We start from the raw sequence: 22510 nt of genomic DNA, 5'->3' as shown, positions 1-22510 counted from the left end.
CTGTAGAGATTTGACTTACGGACCTTGTTCGCGCAGTCTTGATTTGAAAAGATCAGCTTATACATTTATCTGCTATAGCTCGTAGCGTCTCGACGACAACGAATGGAAACTTAAGAATCTACGCGGCGCTCGTTTCACTGACACTCTGCTGAACAATAGTTTACTGACGAAGAATGATTATTTACACGACGCGCGCAACACTCCATCTACGGTTGCGCACTTGAAAATTAATATAAGTCTTTTCCCTGGTAATATATATATATATATATATATATATATATATACATATCTATGCATATATGTATATATATGTATATACTTCCATATTTATATTTATATATATTTATACTGTGTTTACTATTTGATAATATTTTTCTTGGATTATAATTATATATAATCGATTGTTAACAGTTGCATCTGTAAACTTCCGCTGCAACAATATTTCCTTCTTTTTCCCTTTCTTTCTTCCTCTCTCTCCCTCTCTCTCTCTCTCTCTCTCTCTCTCTCTCCCTCCCTCTTTTTGTCTCTTTCGTTCCACGCACTCACGTTTTACACTCTTTTTTTTCTTATTTTGTATTACTTCTAGTAATATTAAAATATGTAGACTCGAAAGCTAAGTACGTCGATAAGGTTATAATTGCGTCGTGTAATGACTTTCGTCAGGGTGTCAGGTGTGTTTTGTGTATTCAGTGTCTTTCTCCCTTTGCGGGAGAATTCTATTTAATAAAATTTACAATGAGTCGATAAATTTTATTGAATAAAATTCGATGTGCTGCTTCCTGAGGAAGAGGGGAGTTTCTTCGCGGGGATCGTGGAGGGATTTACAAAGTATAATCTCTATACGATGAAACGCTTTTTCTCTCAATGATCTACGTATGTTATCGATAGCGAAGTAAATGCGAAAGAGCGATATCTCTTCGAGAGAGGCTTAAACACTAATCAATAATGATAGTAATAATTATCTTTTATATTTCACATGACTGGTGTGCGAGCTCCTCTCTATCTCTTCCTTTCTCCCTTTCTTCCTTTCCTACCCCACCTCTCTCTCTCTCTCTCTCTCTCTCTCTCTCTCTCTCTCTCTCTCTCTCTTTCTCTCTCTCGTTCCCTTTCTATCTCCCAGTCCGTGTATGTGCTTTATTGTTACCTTGTTTTTACTTTACCACCGTGCCCCCGAATGTTCTCTTAATTTTTTCAGGGGCCGAGGAGGTCAGCGCTGGGTTTTCGGCGCAGGGCCTCCGGAAAAGAAACTACCAAGGTGAGAAAAACTTAGGCACTGCAGTTCACAAATCAAACCACATCGCACCAATGTATAGAAACGCACGCAAAATGGCAGCAGCCATTGTGCGGTACAGCGTTGTGTAGATCACGCGAGTCCGAAGTCGTCTCGAAGTCGCGCGTCTCGAAGCTGCATCATCGCCCCCAAAGAATTAAGCCGTTCGCATCGAAAGTCCGCGCGCCGGCCGCGTGTTTGAACGACGTCGTAAATATGTAGAACGTCTCATGCAGAGTGGTAAAGGCGAGCTTACATACGGCTCCTTCTCCGCTGAAAACGGGCCTTTCTCCACGCGAAGTCACTGCCGACTTTCTGCATCCACTATTTCGCATACGTATACGCCTCAGTACACGCAATTACAGCCGCGTAACTTCCGCTCAGGATCGCAAGTACACTTGCTTCCAACACAGTTTGGACGTTTTTCTCGCCTTCGACAAGGAAAGCAGTACGCAGGTGATGTCCAATGAAGGACTCGTCTACTGGGAATTCCCAATTAGTGATCAAGTGAGTGTTCATCGTGGAAGTTAATAAACTAACAATACGCATATCGAGTTAAGTACACCAAATTGATTCTCTTGAAAATTATGGACGTTTCGGATGTCAGTCGTATTTTATTTTGTTTCATTTATGAAGAGCTTCTAATTTACTTACAACACTTTTTATTAAAAATGTCTAAAGTGCCATTCAGTGACACGACGATTTAGTTTTGTTTTTTCATATTAATAGTTCAGTCCTGAGATACTTTAAGGAATATATTGCATAGATTTTAATATTCTATAATGTCGGAGAGTAACTGTCCGAATTATTGCCATTAGCAGTCTGCTTGTAATTATGATGTTTCAGTGTTTATTAAGGATTTTAATTTCATTCGAAACTTGTTCTAATTGATAATATATAAGATTTAGAATAAGAGTATATGTTTATAATAAATTTGGACCCGTACTGGTTGATTTATTAAGGGAAACGCGTACGATTGTCAAAAATTCTGACACTATTACTAACTTGGGACGTTCTTTTTACACAGAAACAAATTTTCCCGTTGGACATCAACCGCGTTTCGAAATATATCAAGAAAAAGATAGCGAAAATTTTTCAAAAACGTCTTAAAGACATCTTAAGAACGTTTCAAAAACGTTCTATTTTTTCAGATATCATCTAGATACTTTTAAGCGTTTTTAACTTCTCTTCATGACTACCAATAACGTATGTGAACGTTCAGACACGTTTAATCTTTCAGCTTTAATTCAGACATTGTCTACAAAGATATAACTAACATTACTGTGGATAGCACAAAATTTCAAAAAAGAAAAGAAAAGTGTAAACGTCATCATATGATTAACAGATGTCACTTGAAAATAAAACCATCCCGCATTGTCCATTCCTCCTGAAAGTTCTAAGTGGGCCATAACCAGGTACCAGCAAGCTACGCATTTATATCAGTCTTGCAATACTGTTCCACGAAATTTACCGGACAGGTGCCGAAACCTCGTCGAAAATTTTATTTTCGATTTGGGTTAACTTGATATAGGTATCACTAAGGCCGTATTGAGAGACCACATGCGCCTGCCAACGAAACGAGTAGACAACCCGTCGTACTGACCTGTATGTTGATGCAACACTCGTACGTTTAAATACTCAATTTTGCTATTTTAATTCAAACTTCCTCTAGTATCGACAATATCAGTCATTGTTTAAAACATTGTTTTAATTGTCGAAAATGTTACATATAACGAACCGTGCAATAGATAAATATTTCCTACAGAAGTCTAAACGAAAGAGGGAATCTTGTCACAGGACTGACATACGTCTCATGTCCCAACTTTGTTTTAAAATTAAATAAACTCTTTCTTTTGAACAAATTCGTCCCTGAGAAGCTTAAGACATCGCTTAGAAGTTTTCGCTACTTTGGAAGCGCTCAAACTGTGTTGAAACCGAGTATACGCTCCTACGAGCGTACAGTATTCGAGGAGTTTCCGGCGAACTTGAAACAAAAATACATTCTACTTTGTTCTCTATATACAATCGCTCGTGTCGCATTCGAACGCGATCTGCTGCTTCGTTGGTCGTCAGGGGATCGACAGCCGATAGCTGGTCGCGACAGACGCGAGTCTACGACGACATGCGTTCAATGAGAGCGAACGTGTAAAAATCGTAAGTAAAGGGGTTCGAAAAGGTTCGAGAAACGATTTTTGTACTCTGCGGCACGCAGCGAGAAACGACGAGACGGAGATCTCTCGAAGAGTCCGCGAAATGCACTCTGAACGGGTGCCGCGAAATGATACACACATATATATATATTATATTATATACGTATACAAGGTGTTTGAAAAACAGGGTTTATAACTTTAAGGATAGGTAGAAAAATGGAGGAAGAAAGTCCTCATGGATCGAAAAATTAATACTGTCGGAGTTATGAACAATTATTTATTTTTGTTAAAGCAAGCGACCTACTCGCTTCTGGTGTTTACAAAGTTTACACAAAATGTTCTGCATGTCCTCTTCTCTCTTTACATACGCTTCACATCTTCGTACCACAAAATTGCGAACTCTTTAAAAAATTTCCTACTTTGTTCTAATTATTATATCTACTTATTTGACAGGCATCTTGTATTTTCTAATATAATTTGTCCACGTCATTTATCGGTAAAAAGTATACCATGTTCTTAAGAAATCCCCATAAAAGAAACTCCCGGAAGTTAAAATCAGGAGAGCCATGAAACTGGTTCACCCCATCTAATCCATCTTTCACCGAAGGACCTATTTAAATGTTAAGCGAATTATATCAATGAATATAAAATACCTGTTAAATTAAAACAAAGTCGGGAATTTTTGAAAGATTTCGCAATTCTATGGTAGATGTGAAACGCGCGTAGAAATCGGAGGAGGTCATGAAAATCTTCTGTAAATTGTGTAAGCACCAGAAGCAAGTAAATCACTTGCCTTTATTAAAATAAATAATTATTCATAACTCCGACAATATTCATTTTTCGGCCCATGTTTTGTTAGGACTTTTTTCCTCCATTTTGTGAGTACTATCTGCCTTTAGGATCTTCAGCCCTCTTTTTTAAACATCCTGTATATATATGTACTTATATTAAATTTGGATGTTGAGTCTCCATAGAGATTCGTTTGGCTGGACTTCGACCGCGAAGTACGCCGCTCTTATTACAGTTTCGTTCGTTTTCACTCTCGGTGACTGTGCCGCGCTGTATCGCGATGTAAATAGAGATAATTAAGGAGGGAGACTTCATCGTATATGCTGTATATGCATGTGCGTATATGTGTGTGTGTGTGTGTGTGTGACTAATCATAAGAATGATCTCGACGGAGAAACGAAGTCGTCCGTTCGGCCGACGTCGGCACGGACCGGTCGGTGATCGTTCGACACGACGAGCTCCAGCTCTGGATCGATGAACGTCTCGTGAGATACCGGAGAGTGCGAACCAAATGCGGTGAAGACAACTTAAAAGCTAATCTCGTGTCTACTATCGACAATATCGACGACTTATAAAAATACGAAACAGTCAGTCAAACGTCGTGAACGTACGAATGTAAAGGAGAAGATTCGTCGCCAATGCCGACACCGAGGTCTCCGCAAAAAGCATATCACAGCGATCCGATATATCCGTAATGAGCGAAATACAAGAAAACGCCGAATATAATTGGTTTCTTCTTGGATCAATGCAAGTATTCCCGCGCGAATGAACCGAATTGCCTACGATGCTCGTGATGCGTGATGGGGAGGGGCGGGGGCGAAGGTACATATATGTGTTGTATAATGTATACATATAAAAGTAGAAAATTTGGCGGCAGTATGTAGAGATCGCGTGTTGAAGTGTGAGAAACGCGGTGAAAGGAAATGCGATTTCGTGAAAACTTTAAGAACTCTGTCGCTTTTTGTGCTTCGTCCGCGCCGAAATCGGCGAAAGCCTGTGCCCGATCGGTCAGATTCCTTCACGGGGTCGTCGATCGTCCAGACGTCATTGGTCGTCCGTAACCTCCTCGCGCCGACCTTACCGACCAACGCTAAGACAACAACGCAATGAAAAGGAGAAGAAAAGATCAAGAGGGGGGAAGAAAAGATGAAGAAGAAAGAGGAGATGTAGATGTACCACGCGGAACCGAGCGAAGAGGGTAGTAGAAGTAGAAGAAGAAAGGACGAAAGAAAGAAGAAGAATCCGTGTGACTCGACACGATGTCGTGTCTGGTTCCATTTAACCGCTTAAAGTTCCTCTTCGAGGATGCTCAAGATCGACACTTTGATCGTATCGCTCAAGTGTCTTTCTTCGGATAGAGGGTGCTTCAACTAGATAAATCTCCGACTTGCAACTTGGATTCTTGGGAATTCCAATTCTTAACAATTATCAACGACTTGGGTATCAATCTATCTTCTTCATTCGTGCATAACGGGTATGTCGAGCACGCTATTCTATATACGTTTGATTATTCCGGTTTCGACCCGCTCTCTGCCTCGCCAGTTCTCCCATCTAACGAGCTATCTCGCCGTCACTCTTCGACTCATTCGCCTCCTTACCAAGACCCGAAATCGATGTACGCGATCGAGATCGTCGAGCACCTAGCGACCACCCGCTCGCTCGTTCTCTTCTTTCTCTCTCTCTCTCTCTCTCTCTCTCTCTCTCTCTCTCTCTCTCTCTCTCTCTCTGTTTCTCTCTCTCTCTCTCTCTCTGTCTCCAACCGACGACCATTCCGGACGATTGACCATAACGAGACGATTCTCCGTGTTCGTCTACTCCAGACGCGCCTTGTAGCTGGTCTTCCAGATCTCTGCGAACGTCACGGCACTATGAAACCTATGAAAGATGCACAGCGGCAAGGTGACCCTCTGCACGATCGCCCAGGCGAGGAAGCCGTAGAAGTCGAGCTGCACCGGATTGGCGATGACCTTCTGAGTCTCGAACGTATAAATCACCCACATGGTCACGTTGCAGATCAGCAGGAACGTGACGACCTGCCTGCCAGGCTTGCTGCGGTCGTGTTCCGGCAGGTGGACTCTCCTGCGCGACACGTCAGCGATGAACAACATTTGCAACACTACTTGGGCGACCGACAGCAATCCTGTTACCATTACTAGCAAATTCGGCTCGTGCGTGAACGCTGCCAAAGAGCCGGCGATCACGCTGAAAACCGCGTAGACGAAGAGGCCGAAGGCGGAGACGCGCAGGAGGATGTCGTTCAGGTCGCTCTGCTCCTCAGCTTTGAACTTGAGGCTCTGCACGCGGATGAAGCCGACGATAATGGCGACGATCGACAGCGCCATCAGGACACAATGCGAGACATCCGCGAGGTAAATTGCGAGCAAGCCGAGCTCCGGATGATGGATTAATACGAAGAAGAGTATCAAGCATATGAGAGAGCCCACCAGCAGCAGCAGCCCGAAGAAGAGACCCTTGCTCGCCCCCACGCAGTCGACTCTAGCGTGACCTGATAATAATTTTTTTCTCTCTTTACAAGGAAATTCAGTACTCTCTGATGAACGAGACATTGTCTCCGCAGGCTACCGACGATTACTTCTTGACACTATCGAATTATCGTATGAATTTCGTCCATTTTTAAATAAAAATAATATTGCCCATGAATGCTAATCGCGCTGCTTGACGAGCGTCGCAAAATTGTCGTCATATATTTTCCTCTTTTCAAAATTTATTACATAAAGTATCAAGGAATGTTTCGATCGTACAGGTTCTCTTCGATTATCCTTTGATGCATAGTAATAACCCACGTTACCACCTAAACTTCTTTACTTTTTGACCATTTATTATCTAATTAACGCATTTAGATCGGTTTCTTGCATTTTACTAATATCTTAGAGATAAAAGAATATAAAAAAATAATTTAGGAGGACTTATTATTTATTGCAAAAGTTTTATAAATAAACAAAAAGCAAAAAAACCTATTCTTTCTAGAAAAAATTCATTTTTAACCGGGTTTTTCAACACTTTTGCTTGAAACTTCGTTTACAGAGATATTTGTGGTCGTTAATTACAAATCTAATGTCAAAATTCTGAGATTCGAAATGGCTGATCCAAAATTGCGGAAGTAAAATACATAAATTTAGCGAATTTCGGAGTTTTTCAGCACTTTTGCTTGATATACTGTATTATAAAGATTTTTTGGATCGCTGATTATAAATTCGATGTCAAAATTCCAAAATTCAAAATGGCTGATCTAAAATGGCGTAAATAAAATGCATAATTTAGCAAATTTCGGAGTTTGAATCCGCCATTTCTTAATTTTTTTTAAGAAATTTCAGAAGCTGAAATTTAAATTCTATGGTTCTTAAAACATTCAAATATTATTTCTCAGCTCAACAGTTGAATAATGTATTTCTAATTGTGATTTCAATTTTGCAATCTTGAATCCGCCGTTTTGAATTTCACTGGTTCAAAATTTGGATCTCTAATTCATAACAACCAACCTTCAAAATCTTAAAGTCCGAATTTCAAACTCAATCTATTTTAATAGAGAATTTTTGATCCGCCATCTTGAATCCTCCATCTTGGATCCAAAACTTTTGAACTCTGACCTCGGATTCATGATCAGCGACCCAAAAAAATATTGTATAATACAAATTTCATAAAGAACGGATCAATAGAAAAATGTATACTTCAAAAGTTAAGTTAGATATTAACAAAAAATATATATAATCGGGATCAAGAATCGTTAATTCCTTTGTCTCACTCTGGCACCTCTTATTCTTCTTTTCGAAATTGAAATGATGAGGAAGTTAGGAGAAGAAAAGTATCAAATACCTGCATGGGCGAGAGCGACGGCTCTTCTGGATAGCATAGCTTCCAGACGACGCTCGAGGTCCGCCTCGGCCTGATGAGGCCAACGGGAATGTCGACCGATGTGTTTCCACATGACGTATATTACAGCAGCTCCGATCAGACTGTACTCGATTATGAACGGGAACAAATACGGTGCAGCGTCCTGGACGATGGTGCCCATGATATTGACGCGTCCGCACGAATTGGACACTGTACCGTCCTCCGTTAAGGCTTCCGCGTAGATGCCCAAGTTCGGACTCCAGAATTCGCTGCTGTTCGTCAGGTTGCTCACGTCGAAGATCTGAGGGACCTGAAGAAGTCGTGGTTCAATTATTGTACGCTGTCACAAGGATCTTTGTTGTATCATGAAAAATGCAGGCTCTACAAACGAACGGCTCGACAAAGAGATCGATGTACTACAGTTCGCTTTTTAACTTCTTCAGAAATGAATTTATTAGAAGCTGTAGAAAATTATTTCAGTTTGAAGTGACATTTGTCACTTGCGCGAGACTTTTTCTTTCTCTTGTAGAATTTTGTGAATATTTATTTTCTTGTGAATATTAATATTTATTTATTCAATGATGTTCGTTATATCTTTGTCGACGAGATTTGAATTAAATAAAAAAGTGAGCGTACCTAAACCGAATTTTAACGGCAATATATATTTAGTTAAGTAGTACGACAGCAAGTTGAAAATAGCAATCCTCCTATATTTATAATCTCTATGTTGATTCGAATGACATCTCGAAAAGTTGAGATAAATGCAAATTCATTTCAGGCAATAATGAAAATACTCGCCACTCGGAGTGACACAAGAGCGAATGTTTAATTTAAACTGTGAAATGAAATTTTAATTCATACAAATAGATATCTCAGTTAGAATAAATTTATTTATTATATTTATTTATTTATTTATAATGGCGAAGTATGTCAGATTCACTCTTCAATTTTGAACTTTCAACTTTCAATTTTGAGTGAAAAAGTTTATTCGATTATTCAGAATGAGTGAATTCGCTTTACATGAGCGAGAAGTCATCTCTATTCGAGAGACTCATCATTCTGCTTTTTGAATGTAATTTCACTTGAAGAAATAAAAAAAAAATGTGATACGTAATCTTCCATCAGAAATAAATATTTTTCAGATTGTTGTCTCAGTATCTGAGAAAGCAATATTTTTTATTACTTTATAGTGTTTAGTAGTATTTAGTGGTAAGGAAAGCATTGTTTAAATATACAGGGTGTCCGGGATCTTTTAGAAACAAAAAATTGTCAATTGAAAATTAATTAAATTAAACTGAGAAGAAAGGTCAAGTACTATTTTGCAAAAATCACAATAGTTATCACTTAAAAGAACCTCTCTATATAATCATCTTCAATAATTAATAACTTAATAATTTCAAGTGAAAGTTTGGGTTATTAATTAAAGAACATTATTGCACGTTCAATCTTTCGTCATTCGTTAATCTTTTTTTAATTATTATAATAACTAAAAACCTGCATGGTTATCAAAGCAGTAGATGATTTTTTCTTCAGTTTAAACTAATCTGTAAGTAGACGGCGGCAGGAATCGCTACCGCAATGCGACTACTCGCCCTGATCTTTTTTAGTTGATAACTTAAAATGTTATTTATTATATTTTTTATATGTATATATATACTTGGTTATCCATGTCAGCTTGCGGCGCATTCATCAGCTCCATAATGAGCGACGAGAAAGTGCTGGTAGTCGGCATGGCGGTGGTGGTGGTGGTTGTAGTGGTCGTTGTAGTCGGGATGGTGGTTATCCTTTCGGTGGTTGTGCTGGTGGTGGTCGTCGTCGGCGTGAACGTGGTCAGAAGAGTAGACAGGGTCGTTGCCGTGCTGGTTGTCAGGTTGGGTAGCGTGAAAGTGGTCGTCGATGGTGTCGTCGTCGACGGGGTCGTCCAAGTGGTGCTCGTGGACGTCGGTGTGGTGACTACGTCTGCGATTGATCTCGCTGTTGTTCTCATCACACGACCCAAAGCAGCCACGGTCGTGCTGGTGGTGGTCATCGGCCCGATGGTTGTCGATCTCGAGGAGGCGGTGAGAGGTGCCTCTCGTAACTGTGCCATATCGCGCGGCTCAGTACCCAATATCGCCCCGGCGTTTCGCATTGAATGTTGCTTAATGCTCTCTGCAAGTTGGAGGAGCCAATTCTGGATACTTGTGTATGTCGAGTTTTATCTGAGGGGGATATTTTTCAACAATTTTTCCAATTATTCGGGCATGATATTTCTCGAGTTAGCCAGCTAGCCACGCTTGTGGAAACAGATTTTATCTGCGGACGGTATCTGCTAGCAAAGTATGATGATAGATTGATGGGAGGGGCTGAGTAGGATCTGTCGTTCCGTAAGCATCGAAGTGGAACTGTGCAGATCCTGCGGCGGTTTCTGCCGCCAGTCTGTTGTCAAGTTATGTCAGCAAACTCTGACGACAGAATGCGATCTTAATGCGGACACTAAATGCGGTTATTCGCTACAGTATTCTAATCCAATCTACTTATTGGGTACCTAAATACTCGATCCGCTAAGTATACCACCCTACGCAATTATTTATTCTCATTATCATTTCTTGAAGTAATTTTACGTATCGAAATATTGAAGTAAGCTCAGCGAGAAGCTTTAATTTCCAATGTCTGGCAAGTTCATTCTTTGCATTGATATTAGTCCAATATTTTTATGCACAGATTGACAGAAGAGCATTTTTCATATCAAGAGAAACAATTTCACGCTAAATTCTTGTTTTCAAGTTTTTTTTGAGATCAAAGTTTTGCCAAAAATTAGACTATCTGAATAGTGACCGTGAGTTTGAATACTCGGGTGTGCGAGAACATCCGGGTTATATTAAGGGAGGATTCACACCTTGGCAGAAAAGCAGAAAGCAGAAAGACAGCATCCAGAAGTCTCGCTGATAGTGTCTCTCTTGCGAGAAAGACAGACTATCAGCGTCTGTCACTCTCTTGGCCTCTGCTGTTCTCCTTTTTGCTCTTCTGCCAAGATATGAATCCGTTCTAACAGAGAACCGCTGCAAACATCGGACGTCGACTCGTTATCGTGCTGATGCTTTCGGCGTGGCATGTTTGCGACAATTGATTCTTTAAATAGATCTCGCTTACCCAAGATCCCCGCCTGAACCTGACCCAGTTTTTTGTGGTACTGAGTGATCTCCTTGAGACTCTCCAGAACCAGAGTTCGTATCCATACGCAGAGATTGGTCGCGACCACATGCATCAGGCCGAAGCGGGCGATGACTTTGAAGCGGTGGATGTTCAACTGCGGAGAAACATCGTGACGACAATTCATCTTTCGTCAAATTCGCAGATCATGCTTCTTCAATAAGGATAGTATTCGTTAACAACAGTAAAACGTCCTTCCGTCAAAAGGACGTACACACGAAAAGAAGAGAGAGAGTAGCGTGAGCACAAAAAATGAGGACGGCGGAAAACGAAAAAGATAAACGGACAGCTTAAACGACACAATCGATTGAATAATTAATAATAAATAATGATAAAAAAATAATTAACAACGATAAATATAACATTGTTATACAATAACAAATAAATAATAAACAAGCAACAAGTGAATGAAACGAATGAACGAGATAAAAGAGAACAACAACGAATAGCTTTCTCGTCACGATTCAAATACGTACTCGGGAGTTCATGAAGATGAAGTACATCTGCATGAAGGTGAAGATCATTTGGAGTACCGGGTTGACACCCTGTAATATCTGATAGCAAGGTGATGTGGGCGGCACCTCGAAGAACGCGCCGAATTCCAGACCGTTGTATACCATGGTACCCAGTCCGAAGGCTGACAAATCGTGCGAAACATCGTGATCAGTTCATCGAAATTGCCTTGCAATATAGACTTCGTATCGGCATCGTTGAAAAGTGTTTGGCTTACCTATCGCGCCGATTCTGAGGAAAAAGCTCCCGTGACTGTGATCGTTCTGTGAAGTTTTTCGTTTCCGCAGAGCCCGCGTGGCCACGCCGGCCTCGACATCGGCTGCATCCTGTCGAAACGCGATATCCTTCTCATGATAACGTCATTGATATTTAATTTTTTTCTTTCGAGTTTTGCGACCTTGTCGCAACGTCTTCAACCTTTCCTACGTGATAAAATGGCATACATGGGTTCTACTGATTTTAATTTTCTTATCGTTATAGAAACTTTTCTCCCGACGCAGCTGATCACCTCTCGTTTTATTAGACTTCGTATTTGGAAATTATCCGAAGCGTACCTCGAGAAATCAAACACGCTTTCCTGCGGCGGTTAGAGCGGAAGTAAGCTCGTCGAGATTTACATGTGATCGCGAAGACTTGGTTTTTCCCAAAAACATTGAAATCAATGTCTTGCTTCTTTTTCAAGTGTCTCGCATTGCGAGACTTGAGGCACAACGGAGGGTAGATCTTCGTTAAAATTGATCGTGCTAATGAGGAGCTATCGAGTCGTCAACGTTTGATTTAATTTCCGTAGAAGTTTTTAGCGAAGACGTTAGAGATACCGTTGGCATAAAAGACAAACGACAACAGCCATTGGCCCGATTACATCAGCGTCAAGAGTGGCCGCGTAACCTGAGTGTCACGCGCTAACGAAAATACATTTCATGGGAAACATGCCATTGCCGTAGCCGTGAAATCCGCTCGAAATAAAATTAGTAACCTGTTGCGGTGACTCACGGTTGTATACACTTCGTATCGGAACAGACTCTTAGAAATAACCCTGCAAATCTTTCGTCCAATAAAAACGATATTTTAAAAATCGAGAGATTTTTTTAGCAACGCTCGTGGAACTCTCTTCTTCATGTTCTCTCCTTATAAGAGCTGTGTCTAAAATCGATTCACTAATCAATTATTATAATATGTTAATATTTAAAATTGTTATTAATTAATTATTAAATGCCTTACTTTGCTGACACACATAGAATTATTAATCTCTGGATTATTGTCAGACAACAAATTAACTAGAGAGTGCTAATTACTTATCGATTAATTAATCGACGAGTTCGAAGAGAGTCATACGAGCGAACATTTCTCAATCGACTAGATTGAATGTTTCCTGCGAGAGAGTGATACATCAGGTTCACCGTGCAATTTCGAAAGGAAATATTTACTCGATCGTTCAGAATGGAGATGGAGAAAATTCACTCGGTATGAGTGAAATATCATTCGAATCTGAGCGCCTATCACTCTTCTTCCCGAATGACATTTCACTTCCCGAGAAATTTAGAGAGTGCAGATAGATCGATCTCTCGTTCCGCGACGATTTACAAAGAGATTCAAAGGACCTGGGTTTCCTTCTTGTTCTTCGGGGGTTTTTGATCCTTCTCTTTTTTATCCTTCTTCTTGATCTTATCCTTGGGCTCCTTCGGCACCCAGCCGGCTTTGGGCGGCCTCGGCGGCGGAGGCGGTGTGTCGCTGCCTCTGGCGCAGCAGGCGCTTTCTTGCAGGAGAAAGCAAAAAACGTACAACAGGAACACGATACTCATGCCGTACAGGTACGTGAAGAATCCCTCGTAATAGTAGAGGGGTAGCTTGTGTGTCACAACTTCGCTTATTACGTAGGCGATGCACACGACCACAAGCAGCTTCGCGTAAATGAAGCTCATGATGATGAAGAGCGACGTTCTGAAATAAGAAGTCCGAATTCGTTACCGTGAATTCAAATCGATTTGGCCGAACGATAACTGTGACAAGCGGGAAATTTTCGTTTCGTGCTAACAAGTAGAACGGGGATTCCCACCCGAAGGTGCGAAAAAACATTTTTGGGGATGCGAGGAAAAGTGATTGTAATTAATAATGATTAAGATGAATTCTGGGATAATCCGCATTTTATCATCAAATTAAAAAAATGTTATTAAAATTATGTTTTTTCACATATCTGAAACAACATCTGAAATATGTCTCGAGTCCTTCGAGTGCTGGCGGATATATTTATATAAGGATATATGTTGCATGTAATATCCTTGAAAACAAAAATGTTTTCATTCATCTTTATCTACGTCGCTTAACAAAACGTTCTCGAGGTATCTAATGATGGTTTGCTTGTCCGACAACATTTGCTTTTATTTTTTATACATTTGTTAATTCCTTCAGACAATTTCTTAATTTTATTCTGTTGAAACTGCTGAATTAAACTTTCGGAACGGTCATTATATCTGATACCCCTCTTAATTAAAATAACACTTATGTATTTTTAAATAAAAAAAAAAGCAGGACTCGGAGGTTGTTGAGTACAAGGAGGATGAGACGGACAGGATGTGTCTCTCCAGAACGTCTCCCGAACGTTTGTGTTGTCTGGAAAGTCAATCTGCGCGCGCTGTACACGCGATAAGAATCGGTCGCATCTGCCGGGCGGAAGTTTCGTTGGAATATTCGCGTGTCAAAGCGTCGTCAAAGCGTTTGTTCAGGTAACAACCGTTCCTCACCGTTTTCTCTGGACAATTTGCACCCTGCTACTCCGCTGCGGTAGCGTGTCCTTTCTGCCTGCACTATATTTGTCGACGAACGGTACAACCTCAATCTCCATGACGATCTTTACCGGAAACGTGGCACGCTGAGGTAACTTTAAGTGTGTCCTTGAATTCTTTCACTGCCTCGTTTCCAACGAGTTTGTCCGTACGTTCATTTGTTTACTTATTATTTGCGTTTACTCACACGTGAAACTTTTAATCTTCCGTCCCGCGTGCGCGATCGTGGTTTCGTTCTTAAACGGTTCCCTTCACGACACTCCGTTGCACATTACCGCATTTGCTTCGACAGTGTTAATTAATCAATCTTTTTTGATCCGATCCCTTTGTTATTTCTTGTTACTGGGCGTTCTTCACACGTAACCTACATCGCGTCCTATTTCGATTGTCAACGAACGCCGACTGTTGCGCCCGCAAGTCGATTCGCTCGCAGGCCAACTGAGCTATTTCTATTCCCGTCTTTCGCTTATTATGACGTTCGAACTCATCGAATTTTCATTGTTTTCACCGAATATAACTCTCCCTACCCGATATTCTCATTTAGCCTGCGCTGCGCGTATTATACTCACGGGTGTGTTTTTAGCGACGGCCACTATCGACTGGACGATTGTTTATAATAAAACTTGACCGAGCTCCGTGCAGGCTCGAATTACACGACGACTGTTTAATCTATCGCCCCAATTAAAAGCCTTAATTAAATTGAGACTGCGCGATCAAGTAAATTAGAAAGGCAAAGTAATTAGTTCAGTCGTTAGATTAAAGTGGACTCGAGGACTGAAAATTTCAAATGAAAAATTTCAAGTTCACGTATCACACGAACAACTCCTCGTCACACGAACAGAGTCGATAAACAAATTCACTCGAAGCCGCTTCACTCACTGAACGCATCGTTCGTTCATGAAACAGAAGTACTATAATTTAATTATTAATCACTATTTATTATAGGGACGAGAGACTGCTCGTCTGAAACGCAGGGACGACATTTTTCATGTCGCCTGTAGATACGTTACAATTTTACTTCAAATGTTACCAACTTCGGTCGAACAGTATATCTGCAGAGTACAGGGGCGAGAATTATTTGAAGCGTGCGAACTTCGCGATTGGACGTCGGAATTTCGGAAAACTTCCGTTTCGAGCACACTGCTTGATCTTGGAACGAGCGGCGCGACTGTTACCGGGAACGCGATAACAAAGGGGTCGATCTTCGGTAACAGTTGACCTGGTGCATTCGCTTTTAATCGACGAGCATGACTGCCGCTGGAACATCTCGGGCGGAGTTACCTGGCTTCATCCTTATCACGCTCTTTTTCTCGCTTAAAGGTTAGGCGGTGCAATCGATAGTCTATATATACACGTGTGCATGTGTGTGTGTACATACAGGGTGTCGGACGACGGCATGTAAACTTCTCGTGTACGCGTAGATTAGGTCAGGCTAAATAAAAAAAATTCTTCTGACATTTAGCGAACAACCACGTGTATTTTTGAGTCATCGACGAAAGAAGATTGACCAGTCATCACGCGCGATATACGGCAGACGAGCTGCGACTCCTACCGCCGTGTGTTTGCAGGTTAGGTGAGCCTGAAGAAAAAGCTCCGCGGGATTTTGCAAATAACCTCGTAGATCTCGAGTTATTAGTTAATTAAATAACAATAATATAATTAATAGCATAAAACATAAGTAATATAGTAATAAATAATATTTACACATGATGTTAAAAAAAGGGTTCAGGACTTCAAGAGTAGATAGTGCTCACAAAATGGAGGAAAAAAATGCTGATAAACATGAATCGCAAAATTAATATTGTAGGAGTTATAAACAATTATTTATTTCAATTAAAACAAGCGACATACTCGCTTCTGGCGCTTTTGTATTCTCTGACATAATTTGTCTACGTCATTTATCGGTCAAGAGAGTACCGTGCTTTAAGGGAATCTCTAAAAAAAGTCTCTTCGCTCTCTCTCGGAATGTAAATAAATGTTTTTCTTTTCCCATTTATACATACGCTTCATCAAACAATTGTTAGTTATATAACCTCGTTGCAAAAAGGCATCACAGAGTTTTCACAATACGGTAAGAATGACATCGTATTACTCTGATCAAAAAAATGGCGGAAATGCATTTCACACATGGCCGTGCAGCAGAAGCAAGTAAGTCACTCGCTTTAATTAAAATAAATCATTGTTTACACCTCCGACAATATTAACTTTTCAATCCATCAGAACCTTGTCAGAACTTTGTTCCTCCATTTTGTGCGTACAATCCGCCCTTAAAGGCCGGAGCTATATTTTTAAACGCCCTGTATATATAATAATAATAATAATAATAATAATAGCAAACAGTAATTAATTAAAGGACACCGGTATATTATTATTCATGACAGCATCCGTCGATCTCCTGCAATTCACAACAGCGAGACGCAGACGCTTAATCGCAAAATGGCAGAGCACTTCCCCCTCCGGCTCGACTTAATCTGCGACCTAATCACGACGGCAGGAATCGCCATCTTCCTGAATCGCAGCTTCCAACGCAGAGTCCTGTCGGCGGCTGCTCCCGGGAGAAACGCCGCATGAGAATTCTCCGCTCAGATTCGCCCGATCGTTTGCGCGGCAGACGGCTCGGACGAGAAAGAGAGACTCGCACGTCACCGCCAGACCACCCTGTATAATACGCGCGTGTGTATGCAATGCCGGTCACAAGCTCGAGGCGCGCGCGATCTCACCGGGAATCAATCGCGCGGGAAATGAGGCTTTCCACGGGAAAACGGGGCCGCGTGCGCGCGCGCGCGCGCGCGTACGCAGCGGTGCAATCGCATCGTCGAGCCGATCGTTGCAGCGATGAGCACAGCCGCAGCCGCGGCCGCAGCCGCAGCCGCGCGACGACACGTATGCGGTGCGTCTACGTCGAGAAGGGCTTAACCGCCCTTTGTCAACGTGGCATTTCAGGGGTTGGGGCGCAGACTTTATTGTGTCCCGCACGAGCCTGGTACACTCGCGTTAGGTATTTTTTTTCCCCTCCTGTCGGATGTGTCGAGAACGGGGCGAGGCGCGCGGGCGCGCGCGACGTGACAAAGAACCGCTGATATCTCCCGAGAGTCGGCCAGAGAGCGTGTCTCGGTAGACGGCCGCTTTTATTTAAAGCGTGCTCGGCCGCGCTCTCGTGGTGTTTACCCGCGATCGATCGGATACAGGTCGCGCTAGAATCAGCGGACACGCGTGTCCTTTAATCGCGGCATCCTCGATTAGCCCGACGACGACGACGAGGAGGAGGCTCGTGATTCGGCGCGCTTCCTCTCGATGCCGCAGATCGAGATGAGACACCGGCTCGTCCGCAAACGCTCGACTCGCGCGAGGAGGTATTAATTGCGAAGCGCAGATGCAGCTTCTCGGTATTAATTAGCCGCGGCAGCGTGTAACTATCCGTTTCTAATTGGATCGACCGGCGGACTTTGTCGCTATTGTCCGCCACAATTGGCCTGGCGAGGACGTTTCTATGGATGCGACGGGAGACAAGTTTCTCGTCTCGAGCATCGCTCTCGGTCTCGGCCGGGCGGCTTTCTAGCGTTGATCCGTGAGCTATCGGAAATCTCGTTAGGCTGCGTTCCTCCGAGAAAGGCTGAGGAGGTCCTTACAGATCCCGAAAATATCGCGGCTCGGGAAACTCGGGGTTGAAACGAGTAGAAACAGGGCTGACTGCTTCTCCGCTGCCGAGACTCCGCCGGATTATTATCCTCGGCGTTTCGCCGTCCTCCTTTCCTCCCCCCCTTCCCCCGCCACGATGGCGCGAATAATGCCGGGACAGGCTTTGTCACTCGACGGCTATTCCGCACGCGAGCGGGAGTGAATTCGCGGCGCAACGGCTGCTCCGAAATGAAAAGTATCGTCGGTGTAAACGAGACTGCCGGCGACGACGTCGAAGGAAACGTCGTTCCAGTCGGCCTTTTTCCGCTCGTCGACGAGGAGAGAACGAGAAAATGGTTACCGTAACGTGGACACGGAGCGGTCCAGAGCGGCTGGTCGATATCTCCAAGTACCTACTTTCGATGGCGGTACTCCTCCCTGTTTTCCCTCGCCCTCTTATAGTTTTACCCCGCTTCGTCTTTGTTCCGCGGTCGCTCCCTACCTCCCTCTCGCTCCCCCCCCCCCCAGCGAGGCTTCCGCGGGAGGCGTTTTAGCAGATGAATCGTCCGCCGCATGCTCCAATCGAACGCGTGACATTCGAAACGCGACGAGCGCGAGTTGGATTTTTCTCTTTCTTCCGCGGGAAGTAACTTTTATACATTGTGAGTAGGAAGTCGATCTCGGCGTATTCTGTGAGAAATGACAAGCCGATCTGTCGAAATGGCGTCGGCGGCTCGCGAAGTTTCCTAATTGTTAAGAAAAGGAAAGAAGCCGCCTGGAGAACTCTCTCAAGTTGCGCAACTTACTCGGCGATGAAAATAGATTGAAATGGAAAATGGAGCGCGAGCGAGCTCTTACGAAAGTTGTTTCCAAACGTTTCAGTCGTTATTCCGGCTTCCACCTCGGCGGCGGGAGGGAAAAAAATGAAGCGACACCGCCGTGGAAATGTTCGATCTCGAGATTGTCAGATGCTCAGGATTCCAGCGGGAAATCTCCGTATCTCTACTTTGCACTCTACACGCGACCCTCTTTCGTCTTCCGAGTCCTACCGAGAACAGACGCAGCTCGGCGATCGGTCCGAACAATTCGCCCTTTCGCTCCCAGCAGGACCAACGCGTTTGCTCTCCAAACGAAGGCAAAACGAGCGAGCGGGACAAGTGCTCCCGACCGACGGTAACTGGCTTTCCATCGATTGGCGTCACGGCTTTTCAACCGCTTGACTCTTCCTCCGCGACTCCGGCAATCATATTCGCCGGAGGGAGGCGGAGGATTTTTCTCTCGCGCGTCGCTAATTGCTACTCGCGTCTCAGGTCGTTCCGATTTGTCTCAGGCGACTATCAGGCAATTGTTTATCTCGCTGTCACGGCACAACACTGCATCCCGGAACCTCCCGTCGCGCCACGGCGGCAGGACACAGCCGGGGGACTCTAATTTCAGCGGATTAATCGAATTTCGCAGGAGCTCCGCGGGGAGAGAACGGGTGAGAGCTGTCCGCGGCCGAGCGGAAAGGTCGTTTTACAGCGGACACGGCACGGCGCAGACTGCCGACGGTGGCGTCGGGCTCGCGGGACCGTGTTAATGCAATTGCGACTGCGACTGTGTGGTAATCCGGAGACATCCATTGCTCCGTCGCCCGCGCGCGCGGGGTGCACGCGGGGCTGCGCGTTTGTGTCGTCAAATCAATATTAGTCAATTGAAAAGTAGCGCGCGGACTGTCCGATTTATTACTACCCGCGGCCTCCGTGTCGTCGCCATGCGGGAGGTGGGTGTCACCGGAGCTAACCTAGATGCCGGTCTCTCGAAGTTTTCCGCGGCGAAAAGCATCGCGCGTCTTATGCGGCTCACGAGAGAGGGTCTTGGTCCGTCTTCACCCTCAAAGGCTATTACGCGGTTGAAGTTTCACCCGATTTTGTCTTGGTCATATTTAACGTTAAATTATCCGCTGCGAGTAACTTTTCTATTTTTCATCCAACATTCGATAACAACGAAGCATTTAATTGCGTTGGTTTTTTATTTCTAAAATAAAAAAAGAGATATACTGGGGTGAAATTTCATTAGCCTGATTTTCTTTAATGACAGCCTTTAAGGGGGGAATTACATGCGGAGCAGGCCGTTTTCAAGGCTATTTGCACGAATATTTTAACGGAAATGGTGGGATCAATGGACTTGAAATTTTTACAATTTATTCATTAATGTATAAAATAGTATATATAAAAAATAGTAATAATGTATAAATAGTATGTATAAAATATTCAAAGTATAAAATAAATTTGTTACTATCTATATGGAAAGTACACATAAAACTTTAAATTTTTTTAAACATAATTTTATTTATGTTTATCTGGAAACACCATTTTCTTAAACTGTCAACAGGATTATGCAAAAATTACTGAACCGAATGACATGAAATTTTTACACAATATACAGTAGACATGTGGTTTTCGCTCCTACCTCGAACACAGTTATATTTTATTTTATTTATTTTTTTAAACATAATTACAAATTGAAAATGTTTCATTTTCGATACTTTTTTTTGTACAGTCATTATTTTCCCAAACTTGGCTTCACTGCCTTCAATTTAGTACGGCCTATAATGGCAACCGTATATTTTGAAAATCTTTCTCATTTCTTGGTTTCAGAGTAGTGAGAGGCCCGGAATTATGTCGATAGCAAACATAAAGCTCGCAAACGAATGACTTCATTTTTATCTATAATTATAAACTGGATCAGTACTTGTGATTCAATAAAATTTATTTTATACTTTGAACAGTAATAAATATACTGTGAAAATTTAAAGTCCATTAATCTTACCGTTCCTGTTAAAAAATTCGTAAAAGTAGCCTTGAAAACGGCCTTACGGTATGTAATTCCCCTTTAAGGATTAAAAGTAGAACTGGGACCGGAGGAGTCAAAGCGACTCTTTTATAATTCCTCTCTTTGTAATTCTTATGAAAATTGCTCCAATTTATAATGATTCATGGTCCGTATCTTCAACTGGCGTTGAATGAAACTAAGCGAAATGAATAAACAGTTTTTCATTAAATATTAAATTGTCCGCTGCGAACAATAACTTTTCATCCAACATTCAATGAGAATGAATCATTTAATTGCATCGGTTTTTGATTTCTAAGATAAAAAAACTGGGATATACTGGGCTGAAATTTCATTAGTCTAGTTTTCTTTGATGATAGCCTTTAAGGGTTAACGCTAGAACTGGGACCGGAGGAGTCAAAGTGACTCCTTTATGATTCCTTTGTAGTTCTTGTGTGAAAATTGCTCCAATTTATAACGATGCATGTTTCGTATCTTCAATTGAATGAAACTGAACGAAATGAATAAACAGTTTTTTCCCTGTGTTGCAAATATTCTGTTGTTATTTTGCTGTCGTTTTAACCGCTCCGGCAGAAGTGGGTCATTAATCGTCTCGGTGGTTCTCGATGCGACTCGTCCTTTTTCTCTTCTCCTTCGCTCAAATCACCGCCGGAATTGGGCCGTCGAGCTCACCGGAGACCGAATGGCGACTCCTCGTCCGCCGTACGCGTCGTCGGTCTCGTCAGTTGAGCTGCTCGCGGGTTAACGAACTACGTCGTAAATAGAAACGCCAACCAAAACTCGACTATTTCGTTTCCATTTCGAGCGGCGCGGGCGCTTGCTATTTCCCGAAGCGAGCCGGATATGCCGGTAACGCGGCCGTGTCTCTCAGCCTGCGTGCAACGGCAGGCGAGTCGTCGAAACTCTCGGCGGCGAGAATTCGGCGGCGAATTACGTAGCCCGGCGCCTGCGATCCGGCTGATGCTGACCCAATTACAGCTTTTGTCGCAAGTAACGAACGCGGGAGTGACGAACGGTCACGGTTGGACGATTATCCGCCAAGGATCAATGAAACGTGCTTGTTTTCACGCGCAGGGACAGCCAGCGTGTCCTCTCAGCGGAATTTCGGCTGGGCACTTTTTGGGACTGACAAGGGACATCCGCAAAATGTATGTCTTCGATTTCGATGAAACTTGGCATATTTTTGTGAAGCTGTCGTCGCGCTGATCGCCGGCAATGGCGGCGTTAAGCATGCTAACACTTAAAAGCTATCATCAGATATACCCAGACTCCAAGCTAACTTTTCTTATCATTATTTACAGCAAAATACACAGCGGGAATTGATCTGTTTGATCACAATGTCGTCACTATTGATAGTGCGAATAAATACCTATAAAATTAGTATCGTCAGTGTAGCTTTTAATGAGATCAAAAACTCGTATGGGGTAAAATTTCACCCATGGTAGTCTTTAGGGGTTAAATAAACAGAGTAGCCAAAAATAAGAAACCCATATTTTTTTATCGGCAACGGT

The 22510-nt window shown here is 42.7% G+C and overlaps 1 protein-coding gene across 8 annotated transcripts in view; it reads right to left on the bottom strand.

The window, feature by feature from the left end:
• Positions 1-1076: 1076 nt before the first annotated feature.
• The window catches only part of OtopLa (proton channel otopetrin-like a), a 46114-nt gene continuing 24680 nt past the window's right edge, over positions 1077-22510 (bottom strand). For 5 of the 8 annotated variants that reach the window (XM_025304063.1, XM_025304062.1, XM_025304061.1 and 2 more), the window contains 7 exons: positions 13368-13707; positions 11984-12092; positions 11730-11890; positions 11194-11350; positions 9719-10212; positions 8044-8371; positions 1077-6715 (listed from right to left, as the gene is read on the bottom strand). In XM_025304063.1, coding sequence (XP_025159848.1) covers positions 6021-6715; positions 8044-8371; positions 9719-10212; positions 11194-11350; positions 11730-11890; positions 11984-12092; positions 13368-13707 — 2284 coding nt within the window. In that variant the 3' untranslated portion in view covers positions 1077-6020. Of the gene's footprint in view, positions 6716-8043; positions 8372-9718; positions 10213-11193; positions 11351-11729; positions 11891-11983; positions 12093-13367; positions 13708-14507; positions 16175-22510 lie in introns of those variants that run through there. The other 3 variants (XM_025304065.1, XM_025304066.1, XM_025304064.1) reach the window with 3 other exon arrangements.

Source organism: Harpegnathos saltator, unplaced genomic scaffold, assembly GCF_003227715.2.
Source record: "Harpegnathos saltator strain DR-91 unplaced genomic scaffold, Hsal_v8.6 scaffold587, whole genome shotgun sequence".
NCBI lineage: Eukaryota > Metazoa > Arthropoda > Insecta > Hymenoptera > Formicidae > Harpegnathos > Harpegnathos saltator.
This window is presented reverse-complemented; position numbering and strand designations above follow the sequence as displayed.